The following is a 20,144-nucleotide window of genomic DNA, read 5'->3' on the forward strand; positions in this document are numbered from 1 at the left end:
CAAATGTCTGGAAGCAGAAATAATTCAGGCACAAGAGACTGGAGGCACCTTGATAAAGGTGGTCGTGTGCTCCGGGAAAGCAGCAGAACCCCGAACAATAGGAACCATGATGTCAGGCTCTATTTATACCTTTCCTTTTTATAAAAGCCCCAGGATGGCGCTTTTCCTATAGTTTTGTGCTAAATACCAAATCCACTGAAGCTGCCCCGATCCTCCCCAAAGGGCATGTTTTATCTCTAAGGCGTAACCCCACGGAGGGCTGCCTGTATCACAGGATCCAGGCATCCGCAGGCCGGCGCTCCCAGAGATTTGAATGGGCGGAATAACGTTGCTCTGCGGCCGCGGGGTTGGTTGAACGGAGATTGGCAGCGTGGCTGTTGTGTATGAAAGAGGATCTTTTGGGTGTCTCGGCTCCAAAATGTGTATTTGGAAAGGTCAAAAGCATTACAAAGAGGTTTGTTTTAGTGGCCGAGGTTGGTTGTTTTGATTGTTCTACCAGGACTTCGCGGCGTCACATAAAGCCCGTTCTATATTTGGTGTGTTTATGTGCGGCGAGATGCTGTCTTCTGAGTGTGTAGCTTAATTACACAAGACAGGCAAAGGGTAGCAGAAGAAACAGCCATAAAAACATCAAATCTGAACAGCACAAGAGTATGGAGTGAGAAAAACCCTCTCCTGGAGCGTGGGAAGCAGCATAGGGACTGGCCATCCTGGACTCACTCACCAAGATGTAGGATGAGCAGAGGGAAGACACCACAGGATTAGTCCTGAAGGACTTTGGGAATTTAGTTGAAGTGTTTCAGTCTTGGATCCCGGCACACGGACATCTGCTCTTACTCCTATGGATCAGTTTACATTACTAAGAGCAATCAAGAGGGTCCTGGTGAACTTGAGGACAGCCTGTAGAGGGAAGTGTTCCCAGCTGGGCACAGTCTAAAGTATTTTGGAGATTTCTTTTCAGATTTTGCAGTTCTTCTTGTAAGCAGTCCTTACACAAGTGAGTACAGCTCAAATTTGCTTGCAGGAGAGCAACTCAAATGAATAGCAAACAGATGGGGGGATGACAGTGGCCTGTATTGTTGTGGATACAGGAATCACTTCATTCTTCATGGGGACAGAAGCAGCTATGGGAGGGGCACACAGAAAAGTTCCCAGCAGTGCAGAGATACCTTAGGTAAAATGTCCTGCCTTGCAAAGGGGCTTCCGTCTGCACTTCCCGAGGCACCTCCTTGGTCTTGCACCACAGGAGATCCCCAGTGCATGAAGCTCTGTGCAGGTGCCCTCCCCATCCCGCACCCAAAGTGGTGCACGCGGGTCAAGCAGCAGCACCACACGTGGGTCAACCAGCAGCCCCGCTCCGTCCTTGCGGAGGGCGCTTAGCGTGATGGGCCCAGGGCCATGCAGAGGGTCCACAGCAGAGCTGGGGAGGCCCCGTCCGCAGGTTCCCCAGGTCCCCGGCTCTCCCCCCTCGCCCTTGCCGCTCCACAGCATGAGGCCCAGCCGCTGGCTGGGTTTCGCTGCCTCTTTAGCAGACATGCTCACACTTTTTGTTCTCGCATCAGGCTTTCAAGGGAGCCCTGATGAGCTCATACTGGTGCTCGGGGAAAGGTGATGTTATCGAAGACTGGTGCAGGTGTGACCTCAACGCCTTCGATGAGAACGGACTCCCGAACTGCAGCCCTCTCCCTCAGCCTGTGTACGTATCTGTGCGATCCCCTCCCACGGGTCACTGTCCCCCTGCACCAGCCCCTTCTTCCAGGCTCTCCAGGCTACAGCTCAGCCCATGGGCACCTCTGTCCCCTGGCATTTGAGCCCACAGCTACAGGGCAGTACCTCTTGCTGTGTGACAGATGGCTTTAGGATATCCTGGCTCTTGCTGTGGCCCTGGAAGGTTTCCTTGTAGATTTTCATCACCTGATTAGCAGGACTTGTAGAAGGGGATTTCAAATGCTGAAAGAAATGGAATTACAGTGCAATTCATTGTGGCTTGTCAGAGCAAGAGCAAATCAGGAGCAAACTGATGGGGAATTAGCTGAGAAAGCAGGAAGACTGGCTCCAGCTATCCACAAGGAACAAAACACCTTCTTAGCGAGCCAATATCCTCAGAGAGGATTGATTTCCCATCCTGAGTTCAACGAATACTCTAATATTTTTGGAAATGGACTCTCTGTAGCCCTGTTGTCTTTTACCTCAGCATAAAGAACAACATACACCTTTACACTGAGCATGGAGAGCTTCCCTATGCTCCCCTCTACCTCTCTGCCTCCTGCTACATACCCAAGTTTGTGCACAGCTGCCCAGCTTTGTTTTTGCTAGCTCGTTTGCAGCTGGGTGAATTACAGCCACACTCACCCTTCACTCCCTCCCTTGCTCCCTTGCCTTTGCTCACTCACAATGCGGCATAGACCCTCCCTTCCAGTGGACTCAACCCAGCTGTGTTGCATGAAAGTAAAGCTAGATCCTCCCCTATTCTTTTTCTCCTGGGCATCTAGTCTTCAGCTCCCCATGGAGTGGCTGAGCTTAGGGAGTTCTCCAGGGAAATGAAGGCTTCTTTAGACAGGCTGCTCAAGGCTGGGGTTGCCAGACCAAGACCTATCTGGGAGCCCCAGGAGGTGAGGACCCAGCAGAGGAGGTTGCACCCATCTGACTTTCCCTTGGAAGTTTATTTCTTTTGTGTCCATCTTCCCATTGTACTCTGTGTCCTCGTGGGTCTGTGTACATGCCTGTGTATGAGTGTGAGCTCCTCCTGAGGTTACACTGCTTGTGCAGGCAGGAGAAAGGGAGCTGATGTGGCCTTTGGCTTCTGTTCTGTGTCCTCTGCAGTCTGCGGCTCTCCCCTACCGTGGAGCCCTCCAGCACGGTGGTCTCTTTGGAGTGGCTGGATGTCCAACCTGCAATCGGAACCAAGGTGTCTGACTACGTCCTGCAGCACAAGAAGGTGGATGAGTACACGGACACGGACCTCTACACAGGTGAGCGAGGCTGCAAAGCACAATCTCCTCTTGCTCCAGAGAGCAGGCAGCGTTGCAGGGTGTTTGCTGAGCTGTTGTGGTGCTTCTGTCCTTGGGGAAGGTGCTGCTCTTGTGCAGAAAGGTGCCTAAAGCAGAAGTGGGGTGTGTGGTGTACAAAGCGCTCGGGAGAGGTTTCTGAAGATGTGGCTATTTGAGGGGAAAAGGGGCAATGAAGGGAAAAAATGCAGCATAGCAGAAGAGTATTTGCCCTTTTTTGATGGGGGACCTGTGGGCTGGAGTTTCTAACTAAAATGACTGTGTGATCACACAAACTGAAGTGTTACAGCGTGGCAGGTATGGGAGCTGTCACAACCACCCCGAGGGCTTTGCCAGTCCATTCCAGGGAGCATAGCCTTGCATGTCGGCATTTTGAAGGACCCTTTAAGGTACCCTGCACAGCTATCAAAGCAGCCTGGAGCCTGCAATATTTGGAGAGTTTGTTGGAGTGGGGTGTGTGTGTTTTCCAATGGAACCTGAAACTTTCCTGGGTCAGAGTCCAGTTACCGGCTCAGGGCTTGGACTTAGCACTTTGTGGTTTGTGAAGTCTTTGTCAGCAATTCAAGCCATGTTTCAGGAGCTGCTGGACAAGGTGGAGGGATATGAAGGATGGAGCTGGATCTGGGTAAATCAGTGATGTATATTAGAAACTGTTGTTAGGGGCCTTGAGTGGCTTCAACTGCTGCTAGTTAGAAAAACAGGCAAAATTGCCTTCCTGTATTTTGCTGGAAGACTTTGAATTTAGTTCATTGAAGAAACTCATGTGACATTTCAGAGGCAGCCAGCGTTGACTGAAGCACAGATCTGCTTTTGCACAAAGGGTCAGCTTCTCTGTGCTGGCACTGCCAAATTTCAGCTTCCCCTCAGTAGGGGAAGTTGGAAGAGGGCTCCCATTCAGGGCTGAAATTAGCCTCTGATAGAGCTGCCTGTTTTGGGGCTAAAAGCCCTGTTTGTTTTAGGGAGCAGCCTCCTCAGTTTAAGGAGAGGTTTGTGTGATTTCTGGGACCTCCTTGGCCAAGCCCTCTCTTGCTGAGAACTACCACAGAACAACCTTACGGCCATGGGGAGGTTTTGACCCTGTCTGTTCATCTCAAACCTGTCTGTTCTATACATTTATATGGCGCTTTTTTGCCAACATACCCAAGTTTTTTGTGCTGCAAGAATGGGACTTTCTCTGTCTGAGAGAGCTGGAGCTCCACATCAGCAGAGCCCATGAGAAGGGGCTGTGTCTCCTTGTTCGTGCATCTGTCCTGTCCCAGAGTAACTTTTCCCTGCACCCTGTTGCCAAGGGTTGCTGTCCAGAACTGCCCGGTGTAGCCATGGCCCCTTGGATATGTTTCTGTTTCCTGGCATGGAAGGAAGGCTCCCTCTTTATTCTTGAGGGGCACCTTCCAATAACGGGAAAAAGAACACAAGCTACCAAAGGAAGCTCGCTGTTTTGGAAGGTGATTCCAGATTGCTTGCACATTGGTCAGGTGAGGCCAGACCAAGGAAACATGGGGTTTCTCCTTTGAAGTGGCTGGCAGCCAGAGTAGGAAATGCAGATTATTATTATTATTTTCTTTTTATGACTGCCATGTGTTTGACAGGCATTGTGAGGAGCTGCACTCCCTCCGTCTGCTCTGGGGGGCCATTCAGGACGGAATGACCCCATTCACAATTAAAGAAAAAAAAAACAACCCTAAATCTCTCCTTTTTTTTCTCCCTCTTATGTTGTTTATAACCAAACAACATTCCTTCCTTCATTCCTTTCCCACCCTACAGGCCTCTAACGCCAGATGACTTGTTTCTTGCAAATACCTTGCCCAGGTTTCCAGAGATGCCGAGTCCGTGCAGCTCTCGGGCTTGGTCTGGTGCTCAGCTCAGTCCAGCCTGAAATCCATCCGTGGTGTCTCCTCACCACTATCATCCACCATCCTATTGCAGCACGTTGCCTTTACACCAGATCAGCGTCCACATGCAAAACAACAACAAAAATCCAGAGGAAGGAGCTTTTGTGGGGAGGAAAAAAGCTGAATTTTGAGACACTTTGACAGATATTGCTGGGTTTTCCTTCCCCACCTTCCTCTAGCGCTCTTGAAAGGGGCTGCTCCCCTTGCTGGGTAAAGGACGGGTGTCTGCAGAGCACAGGAGTGCTGAGGAGAGCCCGTGATGCGTGGAGGTTCATGAGGCTGCTGCAGCTCATCTCTTACATCTCTGGGAGGATTATTAACTTTTTTATTATGTTGATTATGTTATGTTTTCTTCTTACTACACTTGTAGCTGCTGCTTATTGCGATTCCTGGTACTGGCTGTGGCTTAGGGCTATGCCAGCCCAGTCCTTGTCTCTGTGGCAAGCTTTGCTTCTAGATGATGCGACCCCCAGCCTAACCCTCCTTCTGTTTCCCTCCTCCTCCTCCCCTTCCTTCCCTCTATTGCTCACAAAACTCCTTGGCCTCCCCCTTGCTTCACAACAAGCAGTTGAAGTCTTTCCCTTGAGCCAGAAAATACTTGCTCCTCTTCTTGGAAACAAGTCAGGAGCAAGGCTTAAGGCTGGCCTAATGTGCATCCCCCTCCTCCCTTGCCTGGTCTCCGTGCGGGACGGAGGTGTTGGAGGACAGGGTGAAAGAATCTGGGAGCTCATGTGGGTCGGCTGCCCCCCGGCAAGGCTCGTTTCTTTTTTTTTTTTTAAAGAGCCTTATTACTAGTGCTTAGAAAAACAGAGCCTCGGACCATCTGATGCTAACAGGGCTGGTTCCCGAGGTGAACTTGTGCGCGAAACAAACCACACTTTCAACACCAGCGAGCGGGGAGAGCGCGGCTCCCCACGCGGGAGCCAGCGGAGAAGGCGGCGAGCAATTACGGCCCAAACTGTTTATTAAAACTTGTGGAAATTACTCATAACTCCATGTGCGCGACAGCTTTGTAGTTGAGTGATGCTCTTTGTTTGCACACGAGGCCCTTGACGAGGGCGAGAGCGCGAGCGTGTGTCTGTGAACGCGCCGGGCGAGCGAGCCAGCGCATTATGTCATAGAAGAAGCAGGCTCCGCGCTCGAGACGGAGAGGGAGAAAAATGTGTTTTACAGGGTGAGGTACAAACTGAAATGGCTGTGAACATCTGGAACTGATATTAGGCTTGGAAAATGTTTTCTGTCACTCCAACACTCCTCTGGAGGAAGGTTTCTAAAGTTAAGAAGCTCCAAAGGGGACGAGGGGGAGGGACGCGGGGAGCACGCGGAGTGCTCCTTATTTCTTCTTGTCGCCGTGCCCCAGGCTGTCCCCTCCGTGCACGTGAGGGCCTCGGGTGTCGCTGGCGCTCGCTGCGGTGGCCATGGTTGAGAAAGGCCCCTCTGTGCTCGGTGGGGCAGCTGCGTGTGCTGCGCTGGTCGCTCGCTGCCCTGAGGCCACCGGCAGGAAGACGGAAGGATCTTGCCCTGGTTTTAGCACCAGGACCAGGAACCTGACATGAAAGGTTGGTCCTCACACTATGTTCTCATTAAATACGATAGCCCTGGCTCCCAGAGCTGCTTTAAAGCTCCCTTTGCTGAGACCTGACTAAGCTCATGGGTGCAGTCTTAGGTAAAGCCAGGGCTTGACATCGGCCTCAGCCCGAGATCATCGTCCTCCTCATCTCCGTTTAATGCATATCCCATGGGGAAGCCCCCTGGTCTCTGAGAGCAGTTTGTCTTGCCCCAGAATACATTTGGGAGATGAAAGAGGAAGCTCAGCATCCTCCTAGGTAAGGAGGCAGATCTGTGTAGGATTTAACACCAACCGAACTGTCTGTCGGGACGGACCTGGGTGGCTGGTTCTTGCATGGGGCTGCCCTGACAGGACGTTTCACCCCTGCACGTGCCCTTGGACCCTCAACCAAGGGGGGTTCCACGGGGAAGAGGGGTGAGGCGAGTCTGGCTCGTGCCGGGCAGCTCAGCCTGGGAAGGGAAGCAAGGACCGTAGGGAGCACCCGAATGTGAAACCCCTGGTCTGCGGGTGCCATGGGAGCTCCGCGGGCTGCAGAATCATCCCTGCAGCCACGGGTGGCCGCGGAGGAAGGGGTGCAGATAGTGCCTGGTCTTGTCAGCGCTCGGGCTCGCTGCACAGTCGCTTTAATCTGGACTTATTCTCACAGTGATGGTAGATCACGGGTTCATGAGTAACACGGGCAAGTGAGGAAGCGAAAGCAGCACTCTCTCCCTTTATTATTTGCGAGCAGTCGCTTACACCTCTGTTAACCGTTGGGTTTTGGAAGGTGATGCAGGGTAGGTGGTGAGAAAGCTCCCCTGCTCTAGGGTTGCCGGGGATTAACGCATGGAAAATGCAAGGGCTGGGGAGGGGGTTATGTTTTATACGTGCTTTCCTGCGCACACGCCGCCCAGCAAGACAGGCCTAGGTGGCCTCTGCGGCCCCAGGCAAGGCAGCCTGAGCTTAGTGCGACGGAGGCCTGGGGAGCGGCGGGGGGCGAGCGCTGCCCGGCGCCCCGCGCCGAGAGGCTCCTCGTGAGCCGGCCCCGCTTCGGAGCGCGCGGGACGCGCGCGGCGCCGCTAATCCCGTCTGCAGCTCACCTCATCGCCGGCGCAGCGGCGGCGGGGGCTGCTGGGGCCTGCAGCTAAAAATAGCAGCATTAGGTAAAGGTTTAAAAATAAAAACCTTCAATGTTTGCAGCAGCCGCGGGGGGACGGGGGCTGTGCTGGTGCACGTGGATGGCTTGTGTCACGGATGGGGGCCGTGGCTCGGCGGGGAGGGGGCCGCGCTGCTGTCGCGGGGGTGCCCATAGGCTGGGTGTGAGGCTGGTCCAGGCCATCCTTGGTCTCGTTAACAACATCCTTCTCCGGTGCTGTCTGTCAGTCCCTGCCCTGCCTCTGTTTCCTGCCCTGGCGGCTGGACCTCCGTGCCAGGCGGGTATCCATGGACCAGGGCCCATGGAGGCCTCCCGGCTGGAGCTGCCCTGGCTGGAGCTGCCCCGCAGCCCCCAGCTCTGCCCCGGCCTGTTGTTTGGGGGAGCAGCAGCTCCCGTGCCCGGGGGCAGCCGAGCGCAGCAGGGCCGGGGCACCCGCCTCGTCTCCCATCCTCTCCCCGTCGCCTCCCCAGACGGGAGGTGACCTCCTCCGTGGAGGCAGGCGGAGGCCCCTGGGCGCGAGGAGCCGGACAGGGCTGCGGGCAGCGCGCCAGGAGCGGCCGGCACTGACCTCCTGCGCTGCCCCTGGGGGTCCCGGAGAAGCTGCCTCCAGAGGAGGCTGCACGAGTGGGGCCTCTGCAGCGGGCAGAGCCACCGGCCCTGGCGCTGCTCCCGTAGAGCTGCTGGACACGCTGCCCTCGGAGCAGCACCAGGAGCCCCGTGCTGGTATTGGTGTTAAAGCATGAACCAAAGGAGGGTCTCAAAGCACTTCTGCAGTTTGAGTGGGACCCTTGTGAGCTCTGAGGTAGGAAGGAGTTTTCCCTGTTTTGTAGAGGGAGGAAAGAAAAAGAGGTCACAGAGATAAAAGGACTTGTGCAAGGGACACATCAGCTGGGGAACAGGGTAACCTCAGTGCTGCAGCCTCTCTACTGAACCATGTTGACCTCCCTCCAAGGGCAAAGGGCCACGGTTTGGGGTGATAATGCCCGTAAAGCCAAATTACTGTTCATGCAGTATCAGTTGTGGACTAGGTTTGTTGCTTCATAAGAGAAACACGTAACTTCATGTAGGTCTGCTCTCTGGGACGTGAGCCGTGTGGTGAGAGATGAAGCTGTTTGCCCTTCTTCTTCTTTGGTTTGTTTCCCTGGTTAAAAAGTTTAACATGGAGGCAATACCTGGGGCAAAGGTGAGTTTGGATTTTTCATGCAGCACTGTCTTAGGATGAGCCAAGTATCACTGGCAGCAAAGACCTTGGAAGGGGTCACGTATGTTCCTTTAGAGCTAGCAGGCCAACATGATCACTGACTGTAAACCCAGGGCCTCTTTCTGCTCTGCAAAAGCCCTCTAATCCAGTGTTCCCTGATGTGCTGGCTCTGGGCTGTCTGCTTGTGTGATGCTGCAGAGGTCTTGCATGTGCAGCACCCATCTCTAGAGCTTATGGGGACAGTGAGTGCAAAATAGGACACTGTTACGACGTGCAACTTGCTCTGCCTTGCTGTTAGCAGAACACAGAAGGTGAATCACAAGGCTCTACCTTTTCCCATCTTTTTCCACTCTATTTTGGCTCTGATTATTTCTGTCTTTTCAGTAGCACCACTTCTGCAGTTCAGTGTGTGCTGGCAGCTGAGTCTGCTCTTGGGAGACGCTGAGGAGGGGGAAAAAGGACAACCAAAACACAGGCCCCTGCTTAGCTTCTGTGCAGCAGTGCTGCTCTTGGTCACAAGGTGCCATGCCTCTGAAGGACAGGTGAGCTTAAACTGAGGCTCCCAACTTTTAGTATCTCTCACAACATCAAGGACCCTGACTGGGTATTGATCACATTCCTAGAAAGAGATGGGCCTCATCTGGAACCACTTGTAATCCTAGAAGAAAGATTGGGAAGAGACACAGACTGTCGAAAGAGTTTGTTCAAGATCACATAGACCTCAGACCAGGAGGATGCAGGTTTTGGCAGCTGGGTCGGGGTCGACGTGAGGCTCCCCCTTACCAGCCCAGCTTGGCTATTTGCAGCAGGACCGCGACGTGGAGGAGAGCTTGGCGGGTAAGCCGGATAGGGTCCCTGAGGAACAGCCTCGGCACAGCGATTTGCACAAGTTGAGAGTGTGGTTATATAAAATCTATGAAAGTCACAGTACTGGCATCACGAGGATCTCTGGAGCGATGCTCTTTTGCAGAGGGAAAGCCATTGAATGCGCTTGATCTTTGTGAAAGAAAGTAAAATAGGTCAAACCAGAGCTTTTAGTGTTTTGTAAACCTACAAGTTGTGCCTCAGATTGAGGCTTGGGGATATTTTATTTACGAGTATTAAGTGTTCTTTAAAGACTATGTCATTCTAAAGTGTCTGGGGATGTATAGATATAGCTATGGCAACCATTGCTTCCTAGTACATCCCTCTCGTATTCCTGCTGTGCTGCTACTGTCATATGAAAACCAGACATGGACTGGAAGAAAAGTGAACAATCCGGCCAGGACAAATACCATGCCTGTCAGGAGTTGCACTCAAAACAATCGTTTTAAGGCATATAATAATAATTCTGATGTCTAAACATGCTGAGCACTGTAAAGAATAGTAGGAGGTGACACTGCCCTTCAGAAAGTTGTAGGAGCTTGAGGTTCAGGGTGCGTGTGTGAACATCCAGAATTATAATTAATGGCAGCAAAGTAAGCACGTGTTTTGTGTGGGGGAGAATATTAAAGCTTCAGTGTTTAAACCAGTCATTAATAAAGATGATAATGGCCTTGACTGTGGATGATGATGATTTTTTAGCTGCCTCTCTAAAGACCATAGGATGCAAAACTCTAGGTAACAAATGAAGTAATATTAATGGAGTAATATTAATGTAGGAGCTATTTTTTGAAGAAGACTTGTATTTGACCACAGGGATGTGGGCTCACTGTGCTTTGTGGATCACAAACTGAAGGCTGGGAGTGAGACCACAGTCTCCGGTCGCAGAAAAGGAGTTCATCTTTTCTCTAAAATCCAGAATCTGCTCTCAGTGTAAGGATGCTGATGCAGCATGGGAATGAGCTTTCGGCTGCTTGAAAGAGGTCTCCAAGCATCGCCAAAGCAGAGGACCTCCTGATAGTTGACAGGAGCAGGAGATCTAGTGTTGGCCATCTGGCACCAGGTCAGTGAGAGGAGATCTGATCAATATGTATGAGTACCTGAGGGGAGAATGAAAGGAAGATGGGGCCAAACTCTTCTCCGTAGTGGCCAGTGACAGGACAAGGGGTAATGGGTACAAGTGGAAACCCAGGCAGTTCCATCTCCATGGGAGGAAGAACTTCTTTCCTGTGAGGGTGCCAGAGCCCTGGAAGAGGCCCAGAGAGGCTGTGGAGGCTCCTTCTCTGGAGATCTTCCAAACCTGCCTGGATGCCCCCCTGTGCCCCTTGCTCTGGGTGCCCCTGCTGGAGCAGGGGGTTGGACAAGATGATCTCTCCCTGCCAACCTCAACCATTCTGGGATTCTGTGGTGTTCCTGCCCGCCAGCTCCTCCGTGATCTCTGTGGAGGATCATGGTTGGTGGCTTCGTGGGCGTTTGGGAGATCAGTGAGCACGGGCTCCCTTGCCTGCCAGGGGCAGGGATGCAGTGGAGTTTGATCTGTGAACTTCTCCGTGTGGGACCCTGTGTGGAGCAGGGCTCTTCAGTGGAAGCTGTTGTTGCTGCTGCCTCGGTTGTATCCAGTACCTGGGCAGAGGCATTTTCAGTTCCCAGAGCACCTTTCTTGAGCGCTGAGTCCACTTCACTTGCTGTTAGCAAAATAAAAAGTTTATAGAAAAGGAAGCCTTTGAAGAGAAGGTCAAGTTTTTGGAAGCTGCTTCCTGGGATGTGTTGTGTAATAACACCAAACAAGTGCTTAATTTTGGCCATTACATCCACTGTGAAGCACTGATTTCTCTCCCACTGGGACAGCTGTAGTTATTTCCACCTTCCAGTGTCATTTTTGTGTCCTGGAAAGCAGAAGGGAGAGGTAGAGGCTTTTCAGCTCTCAGTCAGCATTGAGTCAGTTGCCGAAATATTTCATTAATTCACATTTCCATATGTTAGTTCCAGGTTTTTATTTTTATCTGCCCCAACACCCTTTGGACAGAAATGGGCATTATCTTCGCTTCCTCCCGGATCACTTCACAGGAGGGGAGCTGGGTCTGTGTGCCGGTTCCTGGCCCGCGGCGAGGGCTGGGCCGCCTGGCCGGTGCTGGGTGTGGGCCGTGACGCGCTCGAAGGGCCCGGCGCGTGCCAGGAGCGTCGCGCTGTCTGCTCCGAGCGAGGCCTCTCCGTCGAGGCAAAGGACAGCTGTAGATGCGCCCTTTGAGCTGGGAAGCCTCTGAACTTCTTAAATGGCTGTTAATGAGGCCAGTCATGGAGTTTCCTACTGGTCTGTAATATTATCCTCTAGGATTAGGTTTCTCCTGATCTGGAAAAGTCAAGGCCACAAATCCATCTTGTCAGAATGCATCAAAAGAAAAGGCTGCTAACACAGCTGGACTGATCATGGCATGCAAATGCCTCTCAGTGGAAGCTTTCATAGGAGCCCTTATTGACTAGACAGAGAGGCTTTTCTAATCAATAAATTATGGCTGGAATTTGGAGGGAAGCTCAGTCTGTGCTTTCAAAACTGGTGCTTGGCAATGCATCCCTGTGCTACTTGGAAAATCTCTGCTGTGAGGCACCCATGGATGCAACATAACCCCACTCTTGGAAAAAAAACCTTAGGCATGGTTACTGAATTAAGTGCAGGGGTCTTCCCTTTGGATGCGCTCCAGCTTATGCACACACTGAAGTTCTCTGCCAGGTTAAGATCCTTTTGGAGGTTTTGCATGTTCCTCTCCTTCTAGCCAAAGCCTGAGATGAGATCCTGAAAGTAGTCCTCGATCTGCTTTCCAGTCTTCTGGATGCTTGAGGTTTCCTCTGTATGTTAATTTTTGTCAAGTGGTTGAAATACAATCCAAAAAGATAGATGGCATCCCTCCACACTTCTCTAGAAGGAAACAAGGAGAGCCAAGCCTCAGGGAAGCACAAAAGCTGCCTTGGGACAGCCTCTTCTGTCCTGCTTGAACCCCCTTTTAGCCCCAGTGCAGGAGGTATTCTGAGGACACACTGAGTCTGGACAGTAAGTCAGCCTTGGACCAAAAGCTGCAATCTAAGCTGTGATACTGCTCGTTGCCTGCTCCCATCTGCTGGCATCTAGGCTGTTTTAGACCATGCTGTTCCTTAGATACCTCTGTATTCGGCGGCACCTATTCGGTGATACCTATTTGGTGGCACATGGTGGTACCAACCTTTTGTGCCTGCATCTCCCAAGCTGGGCTGTGTATGCTTCATCTCTTGAGTACCATCATCTGTTCTCTGTCCATCAAAATCAGGTATTCTGCTCTTGTTGAACAGTGGCTCAAGGTGGGACACTTTATCTGTTCCTCATATTGCTTAGATGTGGGAGAAATTAAGCAGAGATGGAGAGAGATTAAACCTTGAGTCAGGGGATTTACCAATTAAAATAGCTGCTCCTCATCCAGGTTTCCTGTGATACAAGAGCAGGGAGAGACCCTCTCCATCTCCCTTGTGACCTTCTCTGATTTGTTCAGCTTGATATGGATTGAGATCTGGTTCTCAAGAGGGAGGGGGCAGCTGGGTCTGTTACACGTCCTGCTGTTTAGATAGGATAAACCTTTCCTCCTTGTAATTGGGTGATTGGACTTGTGAACTTTCTCAGATATTAATGTGGAGACCCTGGAGGGGGTCAGGTTAGGTTATGGAGACATAATAGGAAATACTGCTGTGGCTGGTTTGGGTTATGGGGGATAGAAAAGGGATTTTGTAGCATTTCCATAATAGGTTTTCCACTGAGGAAGCGGTCAGGCAGGGGTCTTATCTCAGCATCAGCTTGATGTGGTCTTTGTTGGGAATGGCTGTTCCTGGGCCCTCTCCACCCCTGCAATCCTACTCTTCCAGGGTGCTGGACCATGACCTTCCCTTTGGCAGAGGGAAGAGCAGGCAGTGCTGACCTGCCACTTTTGCCTGTTTGCAGAGAAGGTTTTCCTTTCAAATGGGCATCATGTCATGCTGAACCCTGGAATAGGAAGAGCTGCATATTCTGAGCTGGTGTCATTTGAAATCTGAGATATCTTCCTCCTTGCTAGCCCATGTTACGCTAGCAGGGGAGTTTGATACATCCCAGAGAGATCTGTGAGGATTAGCATTTAAGTGCATGCTTTCATCTGAGCCACGTGATGAACATTTGAGGAAGGGTCTCATGTTGATGCATTTATCTCATTGACTACATCTTTAAGCTTCTCCCTGTGACCAAAAATGTTTTTCAGTGCTGTGCTGGTTAGGGATGTTGCATTGAAAGAGCATCCCAAGGGATACTGGAGATTGGGAATTCCCCATATGGATACTGGAGTCCCTTTTGGAGTGTGGGGTCATGTCGCCTCCCTTTCTTGCGTGCTGATCCAGACAAGCAGTTTTGCAGAACTCCTGGGCTTGACAAGTTCTGATAATACAGAACTGGCTCCAGGCATCAGTGTGCAGCGTTCCTTCCAGCCCCTACTTCATTTTATTAACAGTAAGATGGTAGATATGGAATGGTCACTGATTTGATAAATGAATATTCCGATAATGGCTCTTGAAGCAGAGACCTGAGGGTTGGCGTGGTGATCTGATGACTCAGACCCTGATGAAATAGGGTGACACTGGCCTAGGAAATCTCTCCCTGGAGCTCAGAGCCTGGCTCTCCTTCCTACGCAGGAGCCAGGGCAGCTTGTGCAGTTGCTCTGTCATCCATGGATGGGCTGTTCTTGGGATTGGCTTCCCCAATAAGGGCATTTAGCCTCCCTGAGAAGACCTAGTTTTAAAGTTTAGAGATACACAGATTTATCTTCTGGGCTTTAATGGGGATCACTCTTCAGAAAGATGCCTAGCTGAGAGTGGAGCTGAGGTGTTCCAGGTGTGCTTGAGGGACACCACTCTCTACCTCTTCCCCTCTGGGACAGGCTGCACGTGCCCATGAGAGGCCACTGGATGTGGGGCACTGCATGCACTGGATGAGAGGGCACCGCATGCACCTTCAAATCTCTTTTTCAGGTTCCTCTAGATCAACTCGATGCCTCTTCAGTAGATGGAGAGTGGCAAACCCAGGAGGATGTAATCTTACTGCTAGGGGCTATGGCCAACAGGAAGGATAGGTACCCTGAAGCAGCAGAGAAGCAGTGGAGCCCATCCCATTCTAGTACACAGCTCAGGAGGTGGAGGGCAGTGGTTAACAGCTGCTTTCCCAAAGCTCTATCAAGGCAGCCGTACAGCCCACAGTCTTGGTACAGTGAGACAACTGTCTTGTCTGAGCCCTTTGGGGCACACTGGACCCTGTTAGGATGAACAGAGAGACCTAAGGGAAGACCCTGAGCCTGGGAAATGCTTCCTCGCGGAACCGTCCAGCTGTGGGAGCTTCGGGACATCCCAAGGCTGGCATCACAGTGGCCTCAGCCCGTTGGCCTTGGCACCCTGTGTTCTGGGAACAGGAGCACATGGTGGTAGTCTCTTTTGGGGTTCAGAAGCTGTCAGCTCACTCACTTCCAGTGCTCATAGAGATGAATGCTTTAGAGAAGCAACATTAACCTCTTAAAATTGGACCCTGGAGTGCCCTACATGGTCGGAGAAGTCCCGAGCTGCCCACGCTTGGCCACGCAGCAGGAGTGTCAGGGGTGACTCCGTGCCCGTTGGCTGCCCCCGGTGTCTGCAGCCTTCTTGCCCGTCCCGCAGGAGCCGATGGCTGCAGAGGGACATGCCCGGGCTGGCCGAGACGCCCCGCGCGGGGGCAGCCGCCCGGCGGGACCGGTGCCCGCGGCGGCAGTGTCAGCGTGCGCGCCCGTCCGCACCGCTCCGAGCAGCGACCCCGCAGCTCCCTGCCTCCCGCACGCCGCCAACACCGCGGGGACACCCAGCGAGGAGGAGGCAGGGACAAACACCGCCGTCCTCTGCTGATGTACAGCACCGGGCGGCGCGGGGGAGCGAACGCCACCCGGCAGGGCTGGAGTGAGGAAATCCTTCCTTCCTCCCTTTGCTCCTCTGTTCATCAGCTGACTTCCAAGAGCACGTGATCAATTCTCTTTATCTGCTAATATTGGTCATAAAACAACCCAGCTCTGCCCATAATCCTGTTAGAGCCTTTGACTCTTGCTCCTGTGACTCCCGGCAGCTCTAATTACAGATACTCATGCTCGTGATTAATGGCTTGATTCATCTTCAGTGGCACCAGTTTTAAATGTGAGGCCTGTTTCCTCCTGCAATGATTTGTGCAAAGGGGAAATAATCCCTGTTTAAAAACCAACAGCACAGAAATGTGGTACTGGCGTTTTGCCTTTGTCTGGCCCTTCTGCATCCTGTCCATCCTCTCACTCCTCTCTGCCTTTCATCTTTGTAGTTACTGAGAGAATGACCCTAATTGCTGCACATTCTAATTTTGCTGCACTGTAATCCATAAATCACTCCGATGTGTGCAGCATTTTCATGTTCCTTAACAAAAGAAGTGGGCTTTTCTCCTCTTTGTTTTACAAGTGACTAATTCCATCAAGGCACCTTTGAAGCAATGACTTCATCAATTGCTCATACTGCAGATGCACTGCTGGTTATATATGCCTGATCAGAATCCCTCATTTATCAGGATTAATTTATTCTACGATCATTTTTCCTCTGCTGCAAGGACAGGGAAGTTGAGTGATGTTGCTTGCTCAGCTACGTAAGCACGATTTCTTGCCTCATTACTGAGCTTGAGATATTTTTGTTGCATGCTGAAACTTCTCCAAATGAAAATGAGTAATGTTACATCTCGGGCAGAAGTGCTCCTGGGACACTAGAGAAATGGAGTTATTTCAGGGTGCATACAAATTGGCTTTAGATCCTCTTCCCCCTTCCGCCCTCCAGGATTCTGCTCCCATTTTTTATGGGGCAGGTCTGCATGAGCAAGTCTTGGGGCTTCATCCAAAGAGGGCTAGAGCGGGTAAGGGCACGCGTTTCCTCCAGGCACAGAGCACCTGGGGGCAGAGATTCTTACCCTGGGTTAGCAAATCCTCCGGAGGCTGCTGGCAAATGCCCTTGGTGTGTGGCTTTCTGCAAGAGGTGCTAAAGCAAAAACCTGGACGTGGTAATAAAGGATGGAGTGAACATAGGCTGAGCGTCTCTGAGGAGGAGGCCCTGTGAGCGAGGGCAGAGAGCAGTAAACACTGGCTAATTCACACATTTGCTTAAAAGCTGCGGTCAAGCTGTTTTGTAAGAGCAGTGGCTGGTAACCACTGCCAGAAGCCCTTGACTCAGCTGCTAACCTCCTACCCCCTGGAAGCCTCCCCTTTGGGGAAGGATAGAGCTTGTTTGCATCCAGGGAGGAATTTTGCCTCTGCTGCTTCCTCTCTGGCCTCTGTCTGTCCTTAATTCACTGCTGGCCCCAGTAAAAGCTTTGGGGAGATTTTGCTGCATTTCTGATGGATCGAATGGGGTCATTTCTGAACTGCAACTGTTTTTTGAGGCTGTGGTTTGGGAAAGCTGTGGTAAAGCTGGAGAGTCTCAACTGGATGGCATGTGGTGCTGGGATAAGGAGGCTCAGAAGAAAGGATGAAGAAGGAGGTGCGGTCCCCAGAGCGGGTGGTTTCCTTTTGTCCTACTGAGGGGCTAAGCAAGTAACATGAGCTGGAAAAGTGCTCAGCACCAGGGAGCTCGGGTTAGCAAGAGGCTGTCAGAAAGGTGGTGACTGCTTTGGAGAGGCTGGAGAAAGGGCAGCTCTGGGCCGAGGAGAGGTACCAGGTCCAGAACCGTACAGAGGCCTCTTGTTTTGTCAACAAGAAGCTGGCAAGAAATTGGCTGTTTTGAAGGCACATGTGCTGTCCTGGGCGTGCAGCCCTGGCTAACAGGGCAGCCACTAACGGGCGGCAGAGGAGACCCCGGGACCGTGGCGCAGGGCTCCGCGCAGGGGCCGAGGGGTGCACGAAGAGGGGGAGCTGCTGGAGACGCTCGCGCAGGAGCTGGGGAGGGCTGGTCAATCTGGGCCTTTGCCTACAGAGGGGGCTCCTGCACTGCCCGAGGCCGCTGGGGCTGGAGAGCCGGGAGAAGGGATGCAGAGGCTGCCAGCTGACCTTTCTCAAACAGTTCATGGGTTTCCAGAGCAGCCGAGGTGTCAGCGGTGTAGAGCAGTCACAGCTTCCCAGTCGCTGGAGGAGGAAGGCAGGGGGCACTCGAAAGGGGAGGAAAAAGGCTCAGTCCTGGGAGGGTGGAAACCTTGCAACCTATTAACCGTTTCTCAGCAGAGATGGGAAGCAAGCGGGGGTGCTTTTCCCTCGCTCTCGCGTGTCCTTTTCCCCCTTCTCCTTTCTCCCCTGCCTGTGTTTCCCTCCGGGGTCGAAAAAAGCAGCACTTGGGTGTGCAGCGCCTGGGATCTGGGCAAAACCCGCCCTGTCCTGCCAGCTGAACAGCTCGACGAGCCCAGGGCTCCCGCGCGGGACGGCGCCGCGGCCTTCGGTGCAGCCCTCTGCTTCCACGAGGTCTCGGCCATCAGATTTGATAAGAGGGACAAGCACACACAAAGCAAAGCTCTCTGGTTTTTAGCAGTGTGGTGCTCGATACCTTTCAGGCACCTTTGCTCGCTGAAACTGTGTTTGTTTCGAGCAAAGGAAAAGGCTGGTCGGGTTGTGCCGCGACTGCCTGAAACTACCACGCTGACTGGTAAAGCTGGGCAGTAAATTAACAGGCAGCCCCTACAGAAGGAAAAGGAAACATTTCTTTAAATGTTTCCATGCTGGCCAATTAGTTTTGAGTGCAGCTTACCTATGGGTGCGCCCTGTCCCTAGGGCACGGGGCTCAAGGAATCTATTCCTGGCTCTGCTAGTGATTCCCAGCATGACTTAGAGCGGATTGTTTGGGTTGTTTGTGCCTTGCTTTCCCGCTCTGTGGAAGGGGAGGAGCGCTCCCTTCCAGCGCCCTGATAAGGCTTAAGCACTAGAATTTTATTGCTCAGCTGCAGTTCCTTCGCAGGGGGGATGTTATGCATAAAGAAGGTTAATGATAATGGTGGGAAGAGAATAAAAAAAGAAATTGCTGTTTTCTTTTTATTTTGTTCTTTAAATGGTGTTTAATAGGCAGTTTTCAATTGGGGAATAAAACCTAGTCCCTTGTGACCACCAATTTATCTTGCAAACTGTTCGGCACGCTCTCAACGCTGGCAGAGGAGGAAAGGAGCGTATCCTTCCTTTCTGCTCTTAGAAGTAATCAGCAAAACTCATGCTGATCTCCAACAGTATCTAGAGTTCCAAATTAGGGAGCTTGTGTTGATTAATAAATAATCAAGGAAGTGTTTTCAAGAGTCCTCCACCCGATTTTGTGGGTCTGCTGGTGCTGTAGAGGCTAATGGTCCTGGGTGGGGGTGAAGGTCCCCACGGCTCTTTTGCTGCCCCCTGCACCCTGTCCTGCTGCCTCAGTAGCACCTCTGGCCACCCCATTTCTCACCCTTGCCACAGCCACCAGAGGCTTTAAATGCCAACCACAGCCAAACCGAATTGGGGTGTTTTATCGCAAAAATGCATCATTTGCGCATGAGATATTTGTCACTGCCATCACGGAATAATTCACACTGGAGAAAAAGAAGCAGTCTGGATGAGTTGGATCTATGCTGGGGATTGGCGCCCTTGCCCGCAGCGTTGGTTGGTCCCTTTCCAGCTGGTGGTGAGCAAGGGTTTCCCTTCCCTTGCATTGACCAAGCTGGCATGCACAGGGTTGCTTGAGCTCTCCCCAGTGCATGGTGTGAGCTTTTCCTATGGAACAGCACCTTGTAGAATCACTTGGTGGGACGTTGTTCCTAAGGAGAGGTTGATATCTGGGCCGGCTGATGCAGATACACCTGGAAAGCAGAGTGCAGAGAGGAAAAACGGGGGAGATTTTGGCGCGTGCTCCCTTCTGCTTTGCACTGGCTGCTGTTGCTCTACCGTGAGCAGCCCCTGAGCGTTCGCAGGAGCTGCAGTGCTGCGGTCGCCCCCCGGGCGCGTGTCCGAAGCGGGAGCTGCGCAGCGGAACGTGCGCCCGCGCTGCACCAAGCCCCATCCCTGTGCTCGGGTCGCTCGTCCCAAAGGAGCAAGACCTCAGCCTTTGGTGTCGCTGCCTGCATGCACTGTGACACCCCTCTTGCCGTGCACACAACCTTCTTCTGATCTGTTCTCTTGTGCATCTCCACCACCCCACATCATGGTTGTCCCATTTTCTTTCTGCGGCCGTTGCCATTTCCGAGACCTTTCTTCTGTTTCCATCTTCGTGTCTCTTGCAGCAAGGTCCCCCCTGCCTGGTTTGATACATGCAGCAGCCTTCCCGGCTCCCCTGCTTGATGCCAAAAGTTTCAGGGCCGACTTTGCAACCCTTCCATGGGAGACAGTGCCAAGCATGCTCAGGGCACTGCCTTCGGTGGAATGGCTCATCCCTGGAGCAGGTGACAACCTTTTGCTGTGTCTTTCTAGCAGCCTGTTTCTCAGCTCCAATTTTGGCGCTGAATACCAACTCTGTAGATAGCTGGAAT

The 20,144-nt window shown here is 52.2% G+C and overlaps 1 protein-coding gene across 1 annotated transcript in view; it reads left to right on the forward strand.

Moving 5' to 3' along the window:
• The window catches only part of ASTN2 (astrotactin 2), a 351,063-nt gene that overhangs the window by 253,546 nt on the left and 77,373 nt on the right, over positions 1 to 20,144 (forward strand). The window contains exons 18-19 of the mRNA XM_088527956.1: positions 1,563 to 1,696; positions 2,824 to 2,972. Coding sequence (XP_088384082.1) covers positions 1,563 to 1,696; positions 2,824 to 2,972 — 283 coding nt within the window. The remainder of the gene's footprint in view (positions 1 to 1,562; positions 1,697 to 2,823; positions 2,973 to 20,144) is intronic.

This window comes from Tinamus guttatus, unplaced genomic scaffold (assembly GCF_059628265.1).
Source record: "Tinamus guttatus ecotype Peru unplaced genomic scaffold, ASM5962826v1 Tinamus_guttatus_pri_ptg000297l, whole genome shotgun sequence".
Classification (NCBI taxonomy): Eukaryota; Metazoa; Chordata; class Aves; order Tinamiformes; family Tinamidae; genus Tinamus; species Tinamus guttatus.